The following is a 16,245-nucleotide window of genomic DNA, read 5'->3' on the forward strand; positions in this document are numbered from 1 at the left end:
GGCGAGGGCCGCGGCGACGGCGCCCGACGCCCGCAGCGTGAACGCCGGCACGCAGGAGTCGAGGGACTCGTTGGGGCTCACGATGCCGATGCGCTCCCGTTTCTCGCCCTCTGCGCTCATGGTCTGGTTCGCGGGCTTCTCCGGATTGGTCGGCGGCCCGCCGCGCGGCGCCGCGGGTGGCCTATTTGCCAACCCAGCTTCGTGTGGCGAAGCGCGCTTGAGCTCATGGTTGAACACCAAGTTGGAGCTTGGGTGCCGTCGCGGGGGCCCGCCTTCCTTGTGCCCCCATTTTCCGACGCACTAACATATCCCGCCGGTCATGGTCGACGCGTCGCCCCACGGCGGCGCGGCGGCCGGCGGCGTCGCGCGGTCCCAGCCGCTCGTGCCCGCGGCGGCCGCCTTCGCCGCGGGCGACGGCGCGCACGCGCCCGCGGCGCTCGCGGCGGGCCGCGAACCACTCAGAGACCCTAGGAGAAGTGCGTCGCCAAGAAGTAGGAGGAGGCCCCTCATCACGATAAGATTTAGATCGCGTCCACAGCGGCCGCCCTAGAGGTCGTCCCCCTTGCCAAGGGCCTTGCCAGTGGCACGCCCCGACGGCGCGAACCGCCGGGCTTGGTGCACGCGCGATGCGCCTGCTTACGAGGCGCGCCCCCGGGAGGGGATCTTGGGCGGGGTGAAGGGGCGGGCCCTAGCCGATGGCGATGGCCTCCATGTTCGCCTCCATGGCGAAGAGGGCGGACTTGGAGGAGACCTTGCGGACGCCGCGGCGCGCGCCGAGCGTCGCGGAGGACCCCGTCCGTCTCATGCCCTTGGCGAGGCCCGCGAGGTTCGACTCGCTCTTGCTCGCGCTCGACTTGCTCATGGAGTCGAGGAGCGCGACGGCGTCGTCGAGCGTGCGCGCCTCGTCGACGTCGACGTCGCGGTTGGTGTTGCGGGGGACGTCGCGCATGTCGTCGCCGTCGGGGAAGACGACGTCGCGCGAGCCCCGGGGCGACGACGATTTCTGCGCCGCCGCGGCCGCGGCGGCGGCGGCCTTGTCGCGCTTGCGCTGGGCCTTGCAGGCCTCCTCCATGAGCGCCATGCCGAGCAGATCGTCCGCGGACTGCGACTTCTTCTGCAGCTTGCGGTTGACGATGCGCGGCGCGTCCCCCGTGAGCTCCGACTCGGCGCGCAGCGCACTGAGCTTCAGGTCGTCCCGCGCGTCCTTCTGCCGCGCCCTGGCCTCGGCCTCCGCGTCGCGCTGCTGCCGCCGGTTGTCGGCGCCGACGCTCCAGGCCGCGGCGAGGACCTGCTCCGTCGCGCGCGCCTCCTCCTCCGCCTTGCGCGCGTTGGCGTTGGACCGCAGCTGCTGGCGCTTCGCCACGCTGCCGGCGTTGACGCGGCGCACCTCCTTGAGCACCATCTTTTTGCTTCAGAATCAAGGCGCTCTCTCTCACAAGGGCTCGACGCACGGATGACCAGGGTTTCACCGCAGCAACGATCGGTCAACAAAGCAAGTGCGACTGTATGGGGCGCTCAGGCAGCTGATGCAACCACTCCCGACGTTTAAGCTCCCGGCCGAACGAAGCTGACGACGGACGAGGTTCAAGGGAGAGCCAGAGCTCCTTGACGTCGTCACTTTGGGATCGGCCTTGGCAGTCCTTGGCAAAGCCAAAGTTTTGCCACTCCCGGTTTTTGCAGTCGATCAAAAAACGAGCGCCCTCTCGTTGGGCAGGGCTGGCCGCCGCGACCGCCGCCTTTAGACGTGCCACCACCGCCGCCGTCGCCGAGGCTCGACCTACGAAACCGCTGCGAGCCCTCCGGCCGGCCGTCGACGCGCCGCGAGCCCGCGAGCCCGCCGCGCCGGTGCGCCGATGGGCGCGCTCGTGTCGGCGCTGGCCTTTCCCGTGCCGCGGCTCCCCTTCGCGTTCTACAACGAGGAGCTGCTGCGGCGCGACGACCTCGTCTGGCTCTACACGTCGAAGCGCGAGAAGATCCCCGCCTGCCACGTCAAGGCGAGCAAGCGGTCCGTCGCCGACAAGCCGCCCGGCGAGGGCCTCACGATCCTCTACAGCCACGGCAACGCGGAGGACCTGGGCCTCCACCTGCCCTTCATCGACGCGCTCGCGCGGGCGACGGGCGCCGACGTCTTTAGCTACGAGTACGTGGGCTACTCGCTGAGCCGCTTCGCGAATTTGTCGCCCGACGAGGACGGCTGCTACCGGTCGATCGACGCGGCGTGGATCTACCTCACGGAGACGCTGAACATCCCCGCGAACCGCATCGTCGTCTACGGCCGGTCCATCGGCACGGGGCCCTCCGTGGATTTGGTCGCGCGGACGGCCCTCAAGTCCGGCAAGGCGGCGGCGCAGCCGCCGCGCGGCGCGCTCGGGCTCCTGCTCCAGTCGCCGCTCGAGTCGGCGATCCGCTGCGCGCTGGGCTACGGCTCGTCGCTCTCCATGTACCCGCTGGACATCTTCAAGAACTACGAGAAGATCGAAAACGTCGTCTGCAAGGCCGCGATCATCCACGGCACGTCGGACAACGTCGTGCCCTGCAAGGGCGGCGTCGCGCTCCACGACGCGCTCCAGAACCCCTACGAGCCCTGCTGGCTCGAGGGCTACGGGCACAACAACATGCCCTACGACCGCGTCTTCCTCTACGCGCGCTGCTTCCTCGGCGAGCTCAACAAGGTCCGGCGCAACGCGGAGCGGGAGCAGGGCAAGCCCGTCGTCGAGCTCTTCCAGAAGGCGGGCTCGGCCTGATAGTGGAGGGATCATCGATTCGGACGTTTATAGGAGATTCGTTTTCGCGCGGCCTACGCCGGGCACCACTCCGCGCGGTCGCTCAACGCGCGGACGGCCGCGGTCGCGCCGAAGAGGGGCGCGTCCTCTTCGCCGTAGCGCTCGGCGACGGCGCCGCAGAACTCGCCGCCCGCGGCGCACTGCGTGCACACCGCGCGCCGCGCGCACTCGCGGTCGTCCGACGAGGCGCCGGCGCCCGCGAGGTCGTCCGGCGGCGAGAAGGCGAAGGAGCCGTCGCAGACGTCGGGGAGCCGCGCCACGGCCTGCCAGAGGCACGGCAGCGCGCCCCCGGCGCCGGGGTCGTCGCACGCGCCCGCGCACGCGCCGGAGGGCTCGACGAAGAGCTTCCGCAGAGCTTCCGCGCGCGGCGACGGGTCGTCCTCGACCTTCTTCGGCGCGCAAAAGGTCTCGTAGTCGTGGGCCGCGCAGGCCGCGTACGGCGGCGCGAGGGCCGCGTCGAAGCCGTCGCAGAAGTCGTCGAGCGCGGACCACGCGGACGCGTCGGCGCGGTGGTGCTCCGCGGCGCCGCCGCGGCGCTCGTAGGCGACGTAGACGACGGCGACGGCGAGGCAGTAGAGCGGGAGCAGCTTGAAACCCGACCAGTCGAAGGGGGGGAGGCTGACGGGCCGGCGGCGCGCCTCGTCGACGCCGCCGTAGTAGTTTGTCGAGGAGGCTTTTTCCATGGCGTCGAGCTGGCTCTTATCCAGGGCGTCGAGCTCGGCGCGGATCTCGCCGACCTTCATTGTTTATATGCGAACGTCGGCCGTGGCTTCTACGCGCCCTGAACAGAAGTTGAGGCGCGCTGGCGTCGATCGAAACGAGTTCTCTCTCTGCCACACCTCGATTTTTGATCGCGAACGTCAACAACATAGAGGCGCCGCCCCTCGCCACCCTCACGACCAACCTCCGCCGCGACGGCTAGGGGGCGGCCTCCGGCCGCCACCTGGCTCGGCTCGCCGAGGTACCCCACGAACCCCCCTGGATAAGCCACCTCTCAATAACATAGAGCTACAGACGCGACGTAGGTGCGTGCGGGGTGATCACTCCCCAAGGTCCTAGAAGAGCATAGTTTATAAAGCAAATTTGGACGCGATCTTGGTCGACTGCGCCGTCGGCATCGCCGCGAGCATCTGCTTAAATTCTTGGCACTTCGGCACGCGACACGCACCCGGCGCCGCGGCGCAGTGCACCGCGTGCAGCTGGAGAACGCCATACGCTTGCCGGCACAGCATGCACCCAGAGATCGGCCTCGTCTTGCACATGAGCGCATGCATGAGGATCTTCTTCATTTTCACGCAGTTCGTCGAGTCGCACCCGGCGCACTTCGTCGCGTGTGCGAGCAACATGAGCGCGGACCGTAGCTTTTGCGATTTAACCGCGTCGTCGTCTCCGTCGTCGTCGACGCTGATGACCTCGCCCTCTCCGCGAATCGCGCGGTCGCGGGCCTCGGCCTCGCGCTGGGCCAGCGTCGACGTCCCCAGCATCTCGAAGCCGTCGGAGTCGTCGCCGTCGTCCGTCGCGGCGGGACCGGCGGCGGCGGCCGCGTCGCGCGTCTCGCGGTCGCGGACCAGCGCCGCGCTGCTCTGGGGGAGCGTCTTGTAGAGGCCGCTCTCGTCGTGGAGGAACGTCGTCAGGCAACAAATCACGGCCTGCTCCCAGTAGCTCTCCGCCGACAGGAGTCCTCGCGTGAGCTTCGCGACGACGCCCGAGCGTTCCGAGTCCTTCATCGCGACGTCGACGGCGGCTTCCAGACCGAGCGCGCCGTGGCCCGGCTCCTGGCCGCGGAGCAGCCGCGCGACGCGCGGCGGCAGGGGCACGGACGCCGTCCGCGCGTGGCTCTCGCGGCCGTCGCGCGACACGACGACGACCGAGCCGATTCGCTCCGCGCCGTCGCCGGCCGTGTCCGCGACGCCCGGGACCAAGCCGACGCCGTAGGACGCGATGGGATTCGCCGAGAGGGCGGCGTAGGCGGCCTTGACCGCGCCGACGCGCCGCATGGCGTCTCCGCTCAAGCCCTTGGCGGCCCAGGCGGCGGGCGGCGGACCGGTCGCTTCATCATGTCTCGAAATGATCGCTGTCTGTGTTGGGAACGCAGAGAAGAAGGCCTTTCGCACGGCGGCGACCTTCGTGGCATCGCTGGAGCCGACAGCGACGTGGAACAGTGAGTCCATCCTCGAGAGCGGACCGCCTGCTCTGGATTTGCAAATTTGGTCGTGGCGGTGACGGTCGCCGATTTGGAGATTTCGGAAGCGATGGCGCGGCGAGTGCGTCGAGCGCATAAATTACACTCACAACCCCGGCCCGCGCGCGTCCACGGGGACGACGGCCTCGACGACGCCGCCCCGGTGGCAGACCCAGTAGTCGTGGAGGTTGACGCAGGGGTCGCAGTGGCTCGGGAAGAGCTCGACGTGGTCGCCGCACGCGAGGTCCCCCGGGCCGTCGATGATGCCGTGCTCGTCGCCGCCGGAGCGGAAGGACCCGACGGCGAGCGTCGGCGCGCCGGACACGAGGTCCACGGCCTTGGAGCCCGCGTCGACGACCTGGGCAGCAAAAGGGTGATTCAACGTCGCTTCAACGTGAGTGTTCCGCGCGCGCGCGTTCCGGAAAAAGCATCTACGCTTCGAGACCGTTCCGAGAGATGATCGCTCGTCCAAAAATCAGCCGAAACGAGTGGAAAACGGCCGAGATATGAGCCTTTGAAGTTGGGAATTTCGCTCTCTTTTGCTGCCCTGTCGACGACGGCCCGGTCCGCCGTCGGCCGCGACACGACGGTCGCGCGCACCGCGAGGGACCGCTCGAAGGGCGCGTCGTCGTAGTCGTTGGCGAGGTAGTCGCCGTCCATGAGGCAGAAGGAGCCCGGCTGCACCTCCGTGTAGAGGCCGCTGTCGCGCTCGTAAGGGAACGTGCCCGTGCCGCCGCCCGTGACGACGTCGCAGCCGATGCCCGCGGCCTCCAGCGCCGCCAGCGTCGCCCGGACGCCGTCGCAGACGCCGCCGACTTTGGCTTTTCTCTCGTCGGTCTTGCGCACGTGCTGCAAGAGGCCGTGGTAGCAGTGCGCGCCTCTGAAGCGCAGGCCGTCCGCCGCGACCACGGTCGCCGCGAGGTCCGCGGCGGGCGCGCCGGGCCGCGTGCCGCAGCGGTTCTGGCCCACGTCGACCTCGACGTAGACGTCCAACGTTTTCGAAGAGCCCGCCACGGCCTGTTCCAGCGCGGCGACCTGCGCCGCGTCGTCGACGAGGACGCCCACGACCCCCGGCGCGGCGTCGAGCGCGGCGCGGAGCCGCCGCAGCTTGTCCGGCCCGACGACCTGGTTCGTGAGGAAGATGTCGTCGACGCCCGCGGCGACCATGGCCTCGAGTTCGCGCACGGTCTGGCAGCAGACGCCCGACGCGACGTCGCCCAGGATCGCGAGCTGCGCCCTCGCGAGGTAGCCGCTCTTGTGGGCCTTGGCGTGGGGCCGCGCCTTGACGCCCGTGTCCGCCAGCATGGCCTTGAGGGTCTCGCAGTTGCGCTCGAAGACGTCCATGTCCACGCAGAGCGCCGGCGTCGCCACGTCGCGCAACAGGGCGCCGGCGGACGCGGGCTTCGCGCTCAGCGCGCGCGCGCCGGCGAGGAGCGTCGTCGAGAGCAGGCGCGGCAGCGAGATCATGCGCATGGCGGAAATATGCGTCGATTGTGCGTCGAGTCGAGTTATTAGCGTCGATCTCTGGCGCATAGAAGAGCTTGCTCGCAACCCAGGGAACCCAGGGTTGTTGAGTTTGTCGTTGCTGTCGTTGCCGCCGTCGGGCTGCTCATCAACGATGGCCACCAAGCAGCGCCTCGATGTTGGCCCGTACGCCGACGGCGACGCGGCGGACTTCGCCAAGTTCGTGCTGCGCCTCAACGCGTCCATCGCCATGAGCGAGAAGGAGCGCCTGCTGCACGAGAAGGCGGCGGTCCGGCGGCAGCGAAACGACCTCGTCGCCGCCGAGGCGGCGTCGCGCCTCGCGGAGCGCGAGCGCGGCAAGGCGGCGCGCGTCGTCAACGACGGCGAGCGCCGCAAGGCGCGCGAGGCCGCGGCGGCGCGGGAAGCGGCGGCGGCGGCGGCGGCGCGCGAGGCCGCGGCGGCGCGGGAAGCGGCGGAGGCGACCGCGGCGCGCGAGGCCGCGGAGGCCGAGGCGCGCGAGGACGCGGCGCTCGCGGCGGCGTCGCTGCGCGCGCGCGAGGCCGAGGCGGCGTCGCACCGGCGGAGCGCCGAGGACGCGCGCGCCGAGGCCGCGGCCGCGCGGCGCCGCGAGCGGGCGCTCGAGACCCGCCTCGCGGCGCTCGAAGCGCGGCTCGACGCGCCGCCGCCGGTCCCGGACCCGGTCCCCGCCGCGCCGCAACCGCTCGCGGACGAGGCGCGGCGCGCGCTGCGGCGCGTCCGCGCGGCGCTCTCGATCGGCCCGCCGCGGCCCGCGTTCGAAGACGTCGCGATCGACGCGGCCGAGCCGCCGCGGCTCGCCCCTCCCGCGCTCGCGGCCGACGCCGCGCCGGCGCCGGCCGTCGACGTCTCCGAGGTGCCCGCGGCGTTCACGGCGCTCGTCGCCGAGGCCGTCGAGGCGCGCGTCGCCGCGCGCGACGCCGCGCGAAGCCGAGCGTACGGCGCCGCGCTCGCGGCCCTCGAGAGCGAGTGCGCCGCGGCGCTCCGGGCCGTGCTCGCGCAGCGCGACCCGCTCGAGCGGCTCGACGGCCAGGCGAGCCGGGACCTCGCGGAGGCGGAGCGAAGCGCCGCGGAGCGGCTCCGAGACCGGGAACACGAGGCCGCGCTCGCCGACGCGAAAGCCGCGCGCGCCGCGGAGCTCGACGCGTTAAAGGCGAGCCACGACGCGGCCCTCGCCGCAGCGGCCCGCCACGCGAAGCGCCTCGAGGCGGAGCTCGCGACGACGCGCGACCTGCTCGCGACGACGGCCCTGTCGCGGGACCGGGCCGTGCGGGACCTCGAGGAGCGGGACGCGTCGACGCTCCAGGACCGGCGCGAGGACGCGCTCATGGACGAGTCCGCGAAGCGCTTGGACGCGGATTTGAGGTCCCAGGTCGACGCGCTCCGCCGGGAGCGCGACGAGGCGCGCCTGGCCGCCGCGCAGCAGAAGAAGATCGCCGAGGTCGCGTCGTCGCGGCGCCGCGACCGCCTGCGGTCCAAGTCGCCGCGCGCGCGGCCGCCGGCGAAGCACGACAAGCACGACAAGCACGACTACGTCAAGGAGAACGCGCGGCACCACGCGCGGAAGCCACACATCCACGACGTCGAGAGCCACCACGTGCTCGAGACCGCCGCGCGACGCCGAGCGCGCGCCACCCCGCGCCCGCCGCCAAGCCCGAGCCTGGCACCGAGCGGTCCACGCCGCGCGGCACGTCGGCGTTCGCGGCGGCGGCGCACCGCCGGTCGTCGGACCCCTTCGTCTACGCGCGCCACGACTCGACGCCGGGCCCCGGCGCCTACGACCCCCACGCCATCGAGGGCCACGCGCCGACGCCGGACCTCGCGGACCACCACCGCGACGACGCGTCGTTCACGATGGAGGACGCGCGCGGGCCCGACGCGCCCGAGGCGGGCCACGAGGAGTACCACGACATCGCCAACTACCTCCGGTAAGAGAGGGTGGGCTTGCGGCGCGGCGGGGGGGCGGGGGCGAGCGCGACGGACTTCGTATGGCATTGACTGCGCGGGGGCGAGCTCGACGGACTTCGTAGGCATTGACTGCGCGGGGGCGAGCGCGACGGACTCCGTATGGCATTGACTGCCGGCAACATTCGATGCACCTGAGCCGGTCGAGCAGCAAGCACAGTCGCCTCGCCGGCGCCAAAGCTTGGACGACGCGCGTCGCTTGCTAGACGCGCCACACGGCGACGGAGGCGACGAGATGAGCGCGCCGCCGCCGCCCGGTGGCTACCAGCAGCCTCCGCGCGGCTACCAGCAGCCGCAGCAGATGCGCGCGGCGCCGCAGGGCTACGCGCCGCCGGGCGCGGCGCCTCAGGGCGGTTTCCAGGCCCCGCGGGCCATGGCGCCTCAGGCCCCGCGCGGCTACGCGGCGCCGCAGTCGGCGCCGCAGGCCCCGCGCGGCTACGCGGCGCCGCAGTCGCAGCAGGCCCCGCGCGGCTACGCGCAGCCGCAGCAGGCGCAGGCGCCGCGCGGCTACGCGGCGCCGCAGGGCCAGCAGGCGCCGCGCGGCTACGCGGCGCCCCAGGCCCCGCGCGGCTACGCGGCGCCGCAGTCGGCGCCGCAGGCCCCGCGCGGCTACGCGGCGCCGCAGCAGGCGCAGGCGCCGCGCGGCTACGCGGCGCCGCCGGGCCAGGCGGCGCCCGCGGCGCCCCGGGGCTACGCGGCGCCCCGCGGCGCGCCGCAGACCGCGCCGCAGGGCGGCTTCCGGCCGCCCGCGGCGCCCGCGGCGCCCGCGGCGCCCGCGAAGCCGGCGTTCCAGGCGCCGAAGCCCATGGCGCCGCCGGCGACGTACGCGGCCGGCGGCGCGGCGCCGCCGCGCGGCGCCGCGCCGGGCTCCTACGCGCCGCCCGGCGGCGCGCCGCCGGCGCCGCCGAAGACGTTCCAGGGCTACGCGCCGACGGGCGCCGCGCCGCCCGCGCAGCCGCCGACGGCCCAGTTCGGGTCCATGTCGGTGGGCGGCGGCCCGCCGCCGCCCGGCGGCGGCGCGCCGCCGCCGCCCGGCGGCGCGCCGAAGCCGCCCCAGACGTTCCAGGGCTACAGCCCCGCGGGCGCCCAGCAGCCGCAGCAGGCCGCCGCGCCGCCCGGCCCGCCCGGCGCGCCGCAGCCGCCGCAGCCGCCCGCGTCGTCGCAGCAGTTCCAGGGCTTCCAGCCCGGCGCGGGCCAGCCGGCGCCCGGCGCGGCGCCCGGCGCGGCTACACCGGCGGCGCCCGTCGTCATCGACGAGGCGGCCCAGTGCGACCCGCGCTTCATGCGCTGCACGGTGGGCAAGCTCGCGAACAGCGCGCAGACGGCCGCCGCGTCGAAAGTCCCCATCGGAATCGTCTGCCAGCCCATGGCGCTGGACACGGACCACGAGGCGCCGCTGGACGTGGTCAACTTCGGGTCCACGGGCATCGTGCGCTGCAAGAAGTGCCGCGCCTACGTGAACCCCTTCGTGTCCTGGGTCAACAACGGCCGCCAGTGGCGCTGCAACGTCTGCGGCTTCGTGAACGACGTGCCCAACTCCTACTTCTGCCAGCTCGACCCGGAGACGGGCGAGCGCCGCGACAAGCAGCAGCGGCCCGAGCTCTGCAAGGGGTCCGTGGAGCTCGTGGCGCCCGGCGAGTACATGGTGCGGCCGCCGCAGCCGCCGGTCTTCGTGTTCGTGATCGACGTGTCCGCGGGCGCGGTGGCCACGGGCATGCTCGGCGTCGTCGCGAAGACGATCCGCGCGTCGCTGGACGGTCTGCCGGGCGCGCCGCGGACCCAGGTCGCCGTGATCACCTTCGACGCGTCCGTCCACTTCTACAACCTGAAGGCGTCGCTGAGCCAGCCGCAGATGGTCTGCGTGCCGGACCTGTCGGACCTGTTCGTGCCCCTGCCGGACGACCTGCTGGTGAATTTGGCGGAGTCGCGGTCCGTGGTGGAAGCGCTGCTCGACGCGCTGCCGGCGATGCACTCGGCGTCGTCGCCGTCGTCCGCGTCCGCGCTCGGGCCGGCGTTGACGGCCGCGTACCGCGTCATGGGCCACGTCGGCGGCAAGCTCTGCGTCTTCCAGGCGGGCCTGCCGAACTGCGGCGAGGCGGCGCTCAAGATGCGCGAGAACCCGCGGGTCTACGGCACGGAGGGCGAGCGCGCTTTGCTCCACGCGGAGCCGTCGGGGCCCGGCCCCGACGCGGTGTCGTGGTACGAGACCAAGGCCGTGGAATTCAGCCGGCTCCAGATCTGCGTCGAGCTCTTCGTCGCCGCCCACACCTACGCGGACGTGGCGACGCTGGGGCTCTTGCCCAAGATCACGGCGGGCCAGCTCTACTTCTACCCGGGGTTCAAGGCGTCGCACGACGGCGAGAAGCTGGCCACGGAGCTCGCGCGCGCGCTCACGCGGCCCACGGGCTTCGAGGCCGTCATGCGCGTGCGCTGCACGCGGGGCCTGCGCGTCGCGGCCTTCCGGGGCAACTACTACATCCGGGGCCACGACCTGCTGGCTTTACCGAACTGCACGCCCGAGTCGGTCTTCGATTTGGAGATCGCGCACGACGACCAGCCGCTGACGGCGTCCGTGGCGTCCATCCAGGCGTCCCTGCTCTACACGACGTCCTCGGGCGAGCGGCGCATCCGCGTCCACACCATGGTCGCGCCCGTGTCCGGCGACGTCGGCGCGATCGCCGAGTCCGCGTCGGTGGACGCGTTGTGCAACGTCGTCGCGAAACGGGCCGTCGACGTGGCCCTCAAGCAGGGTTTGGAGGCGTCGCGCCAGAAGCTCCAGCAGCTCTGCGTGGACGTCGTCGGCGCCTGCCGCCACGCGGGGCAGCCCGGCGCCGCGGCGCCGGGCGCGGGGGGCATGCCGTACGCGCGCCGGCCCGGCGCGCCGGCCGCGCCCGCGGCGCCCGGCCCCAACGGCCAGGCCCAGCCCCCGAAGCTGCCGGAGTCGCTCCAGCTCCTGCCGCTCTACACCATGGCGCTCCTCAAGTCCGCGGCGTTCCGCGGCGGCGCGGACGTCCGCGCGGACGAGCGGTCGTACGTGCTCCAGAAGCTCGACAACATGTCGCCGGACCAGACGCGCTACTTCGTCTACCCGCGGTTGTTCGCCCTGCACCAGCTCCCGGCGGAGGCGGGCAAGCGGAGCGCGGCCGCCTTCGCGTTCCCGCCGCCCGCGAACCTCTCCGCGGAGAGCGTGAGCAGCGACGGCGTCTACCTCCTCGACGACTCGCTCGCGCTCGCCGTCTGGGTCGGCGCCGCGGCGAACCCCCAATTGCTCGAGGCGCTCTTCGCGCTGGACGAGGCGGGCGATGTCGCGCTGAAGCCGGACCCGCGCGACGACTCGCTGCTCGGCCGCGCGTGGGGCATCGTCGAGAAGCTCCGCGAGACGCGGCCGCCGACGCTCGCCATCTCCGTCTGCCGCGAGGGCGACCCGACGAAGCAGCCCGCCTTCTTCCGCCACCTCGTCGAGGACCACGCCAACTTCGCCGGGGGCCAGTTCTCCTACCAGGAGTTCATGGCCCACATCCAGCGCCACGCCTAGCGCCGAACCGCCGCGCGGCCCGGCGCCGGCCGCGCGCCCAAGTCCCCGAAGACGCCCGATCCCCCCCGCCCGCTCTTTTCCGGGCGGGCGCTAATGCGAATCTCCCCTGAGCCGACGGCGGAGGTTCACGAGCAGGTGAGCTCTGGACAGACTGGCAGGTGCTCGGCCCGCGAGCGGCGCTCGGGCGAGCGACCACTTCGATATCTGCGGCGCGCCCTGCTGGCACTGGCATCGATTGAGCTCGCGCCATGGCTGAAGCCACCGACGTAGAGGAGGACAACCCTAGAAAACTACGAACGCCCAATTCGCGCTCGAGCGTGGACCTCTCCCTCTCGCCGGACGATCAGATCTTCGATCAATTCTTTCTCCATGAAAAGGGCGACCGCGAGACGGTGCGCCTTCTGATGCGCGGAACCGCGCGAGTCGTATCAAATTTCTCGTCGTGGGTGTACGAGCGCGCGCAGAGACCCCTCGCAATGCGGTGTGCGGCTCCCGTCGAGATCGCGGCGCGCGCGCGCGCGAATTTACGCTCCCGTCGGGATCGCGGCGCGCGCGCGTTCGCGACCGTCGCGCGAGGATTTACGTTCCGTAGGCGGGGCATGCCCGTCCCGGTCACGTTCGGCTTCCCGGACACGGACGGCACCGCTTGGGGGAACTACAAAGCCTACGTCGAGCTGTTTCATCCGCTCATCAGCATCCGCCAGGTCCATCCGCTCTGCCCCTTCTCGAAGCGCGAGCGGCTCGTGGTCTGGCTCTGTTCCTTGGCCTTTAATTTTCTCTGGTCCGAGGCGTTCATTCACCACGCCTTCGGCATCAAGCGCGGGCTAGAGAAGACGGACGCGGTAAGCTGGCAGGTCCGCCAGTTCCGCGCCCTCGTGAAACACGTGGGCACGATCCTCTACGCGGTGCTCATCCGCCAATTGGTCATCTGCCCCTGTCTCTACCAGCCCCTCATCGACGCCGCCTGCGACGAGTCGGCGGACCTCGACGCTGACGAGCTCCGGACCCGCGCTGATGCGCTGGTCGAGTGGAAGTGGCGCGGCGACCGCACCGCGCTCCTTCTGCTCCTCGTCCACTTCTTCTTCGTCTTCGCCGCGGTCGCTTTCGTCGCGTTCAACTCGCACGAGCACGTGACGGCGGAACGCTACGGCGAAGAGCACGTGCGCGTGCTCTACCACGTGCTCTACTCCGAGCTCGTCAACTTCGTCAGCTGGTTTATCCGCTTCACGCCCCTCTTCCTGCTTTTGTTCCCGATCCACCGCGCGCAGTGGTACCAGGGCGGGACGCTCAAGGACTACCTCCTCCTGCGGAGGTCGTGCCGCGGCGTCGTCGTGGACGCGCGTTCGCCGTGCGTGGTGCCCGAGACGACCGCGCTCCGATCCGCGCGGCTCCCCAGCCGTCTCTCGAGCATCCTCTCCTTCAGCGGCGGCGACATGGCGACTCTGCGCCACGCATAAGATAAATCGGCGTTAAAGGAGAAGCGGGGGACTTGGGGCGGGGCGGCTCCGTCGCCGCGCCGCGGCGCCGGCTTCCGGGGCGGGCGTCGGGGCGGCTCCGTCGTCGCGGCGCCGGCTTCCAGGGCGGGCGGCGCGGCCGCGGCTCCCCGCGCGCGGCGGGCCGCGCTCGGGCGCGGCGGCGGGCGGGCTCAGGCCGCGGCGACGGCCGGCGGCGCGACGACGGGCGGGGCCGCCTTGGCCGCGCCCGCGTCGACCTCGACGGGCGCGGCCTCGTCGGCCGCCGGCGCCTCGGACGGCGCCGGGAGCCCCACGGAGGGCGCGCCGTCGGACGACGCGGCGTCGAAGGAGGCGCCGTCCGCCGGTGGCTCGTCGCCGCCGAGCGTCATGACCTGGGGCGCGGCGTCGCCGCCGTCCGAAGGCTTGACGTAGAGCATGCACTCGACCTCGTCCATGCCGCGCGAGGGTGGTCGGCCCTCGGCCTTGGCCGCGCGGCGCTGCGCCTTGAGGAGACTTCGGAGTTGCGCGGACTGCTCCTTGTGCGCGGAGCGCTTCGCGGCGGAGCCCGGCGCCTTGGGCGGCTTGGCGGCATTGCTCGGCGTCGCCGCGACGGCGCCGGGCGCGACGCCGTTGGCCGCGGCGATCTTCTCGCGCCGCTTCGCGGCGAGGTCGAACTCCGCGCGCTTCGCGAGTTCGACCTTGGCCTTTTGCTCCACGGCGCCGTCGGGCTGCTCGCTCGGCGCCGCCGCGTTTGCGGCGGGCGCGGCGCCCGGGCCGACGACCTGCTCGTCGATGGCGTTGACCGGCGGCGCGGCGGCGCAGGCGGCGCGCAGCGCCTCGTCGGTGGCGACGAGCGCCTCGAGCTCCTCCCGGGTGATGGCCTCGGCGCCCGCCGGCCACTGGCCCTCGACGCTCGCCCAGGCGTCGCCCGCGAGCGCCTGCGCCTGCGCCTTGCTGAGCTGCGCGGGGAACGAGCTCGCGGCGCCCATGCTGCCCGGCGTTGCTCGTTATCAACCGCTATCGCAACAACATCGCCTCGCTCACTTCATCTCCGACGTGTTGAAGTTACTCTCGAGCACCACTGCAGCACCCGTCCGGGATCCACGAGGCAAAACGGGCGGTAACGACGACGCGGCTACGAGGCGGGGTGGAGTTCGATCTGGCGGATGGTCTCGTGGAGGCGCCGGCGCTCCTGGGAGCCGTCGCGGACCGCGTCGATCGCGCGGACGAGGAGCGGCGCGAGGACGTCGACGGCGGCGCCGTCCCAGAGGAGGACGTTGCCGTGCGGGGGCGCGCCGGTCCCGCCGGCGGCCGCGAGCTCGTCGAGGAGGAAGCGGAGCAGCGCGGGCGAGTCGAGCGCGGCCGCGTCGGGCGGGGGCAGGTCGTCGAGGTCGCGGAGCGCGGCCGCGAAGGCCTGGAAGGCGAGCTGGAGGGCCGTGAGCGCGAGGAAGCCGAGGCGCGCGCCGGGCCGCGCCGCGCGCAGCGCGGCGGCCGCCGCCGCGGCGCGCGTCGGCACGCCGAGCGGCGGCGGCCGCTCCGCCGCCGCGAGGTCGTCGAACGCGTCGCGGCCGTCGAGGGACGCCCCGTCGACGGTGGCCAGCGGCGCGCCCGGCCGCACGTAGCGCCGCGGCGCGTCGTCGCGCGGCGCGTCGTCGGGCGGCAGCAGCCGCAGGTCGCCGCGGTCGGGCGCGGCCGCGCCGCCGCCGTCGGGGAACCGCAATCCCGCGGCGTCGTCGAGCTCCAGGCGGCAGAGGCCCGACCGGTCGTCCCAGCGCTGCGCCACCAGGGTCGCCGTCGCGCCGTCGACGACGGCGACGTCGACGCGCGCGTAGGCGAGCGGCGCGTCGAAGCGCGCGCGCCGCGCGCAAATGTCCCGGAGCACCGCCGCGTCCGCGAGGCGCCAGCCGCCGCCCGGCGCCGCCCGCAGCCTCGGGCAGTTCTCCAGGAGCGCGGACACGCCCACGGGCCCCGCGCGCGTGCCCCCGAAGGCCGCGCGGCGCAGCGCCTCGTGGCGCGCGAGCGCCAAGGCGCCGACGTCGGACACGCGCGCGCACCCCTCGAGCCCCAGGCTCTCGAGGTCCGCGCAGGCGTCGGCGACGGCGACGGGGCTCAGGTCCGTGACGTTGCCGCAGCGGTTCAGCACGAGGTGGCGGAGCCTGCGCCCGAGGCCGCCGGCCACGGAGAGCACGCCCTCGTCCGTCAGTTTCCCGTGGCGGCTCAGGTCGAGCGACGTCAGGCGCCCGCCGGCGTCGCGCCGCCGCTCCAGGAACGCGAGCTCCGCGGGCAGCGACGCCGCGGCGCCGCCCGGCGCCCGCGGCGCGCAGACGCGCGCGACGGCCGCGACGCCGACGTCGCCGAGGTGCGACGCCGCGCCGCGCGCGACGACCGCGAGCGTGCCGAGCGTCGACCGCAACCCCGCGGCGAGCGCCGCGACGCCCGCGTCGCCCACGCGCGTCCCGTCGAGGCGCACGGAGCTCAGCACCTCGCAGCCCGCGGCCACGGCCGCCGCCGCGCCGTCGTCGAAGCCCCGGGCCCGGACGACCGCCAACGTCGTCAGCAGCCGGAGCCTGGGCAGGAAAAGGGTGCGAAATTCCCAACTTCAAAGGCTCCTCTCTCGGCCGGTTTCCACTCGTTTCGGCTGATTTTTGGACGAGCGATCATCTCTTGGAACGGTCTCGAAGCGTGGATGCTTTTTCCAGAACGCGCGCGCGCGGAACACTCACGTTGGGGGATCGTTGAATCACTCTTGTCCTGCCCTGGCCGGAGCCGCGGCGCGCCGATGGAGAACACGGCGCCCAGCGACCGCGACGGCCCGGGCCGCGCGGA

At 73.0% G+C, this 16,245-nt stretch overlaps 5 protein-coding genes across 5 annotated transcripts in view; 2 read left to right on the forward strand and 3 right to left on the reverse strand.

The window, feature by feature from the left end:
* The window catches only part of AURANDRAFT_64577 (hypothetical protein), a gene marked incomplete at both ends in the record, with an annotated part of 9,699 nt that extends 8,297 nt beyond the window's left edge, over positions 1 to 1,402 (reverse strand). Inside the window, 2 exons of the mRNA XM_009039092.1 lie at positions 19 to 181; positions 741 to 1,402. Of these exons, the coding sequence (XP_009037340.1) occupies positions 19 to 181; positions 741 to 1,402 (825 nt within the window). The remainder of the gene's footprint in view (positions 1 to 18; positions 182 to 740) is intronic.
* A 622-nt stretch (positions 1,403 to 2,024) lies between these two features.
* AURANDRAFT_5097 (hypothetical protein) lies at positions 2,025 to 2,618 on the forward strand (the record flags this gene model as incomplete). Its single annotated transcript, XM_009038936.1, has 1 exon — positions 2,025 to 2,618. A coding segment is annotated over one exon (594 nt), but the record flags the coding sequence as incomplete, so codon positions are not given.
* Positions 2,619 to 5,071: 2,453 nt separating this feature from the next.
* AURANDRAFT_64579 (hypothetical protein) lies at positions 5,072 to 6,309 on the reverse strand (the record flags this gene model as incomplete). The annotated part of the gene is made up of 2 exons (XM_009039091.1): positions 5,072 to 5,323; positions 5,452 to 6,309. The coding sequence occupies 2 exons, from the start codon at positions 6,307 to 6,309 to the stop codon at positions 5,072 to 5,074; spliced, it is 1,110 nt and encodes a 369-aa protein (XP_009037339.1).
* Positions 6,310 to 6,583: 274 nt separating this feature from the next.
* AURANDRAFT_71738 (hypothetical protein) lies at positions 6,584 to 11,965 on the forward strand (the record flags this gene model as incomplete). Its single annotated transcript, XM_009039087.1, has 3 exons — positions 6,584 to 8,062; positions 8,125 to 8,393; positions 8,671 to 11,965. The coding sequence occupies 3 exons, from the start codon at positions 6,584 to 6,586 to the stop codon at positions 11,963 to 11,965; spliced, it is 5,043 nt and encodes a 1,680-aa protein (XP_009037335.1).
* Positions 11,966 to 13,610: 1,645 nt separating this feature from the next.
* The window catches only part of AURANDRAFT_64581 (hypothetical protein), a gene marked incomplete at both ends in the record, with an annotated part of 3,433 nt that continues 798 nt past the window's right edge, over positions 13,611 to 16,245 (reverse strand). The window contains 2 exons of the mRNA XM_009039090.1: positions 13,611 to 14,409; positions 14,559 to 15,986. Of these exons, the coding sequence (XP_009037338.1) occupies positions 13,611 to 14,409; positions 14,559 to 15,986 (2,227 nt within the window). The remainder of the gene's footprint in view (positions 14,410 to 14,558; positions 15,987 to 16,245) is intronic.

This window comes from Aureococcus anophagefferens (genome assembly GCF_000186865.1).
Source record: "Aureococcus anophagefferens unplaced genomic scaffold AURANscaffold_10, whole genome shotgun sequence".
Lineage (NCBI taxonomy): Eukaryota > Pelagophyceae > Pelagomonadales > Pelagomonadaceae > Aureococcus > Aureococcus anophagefferens.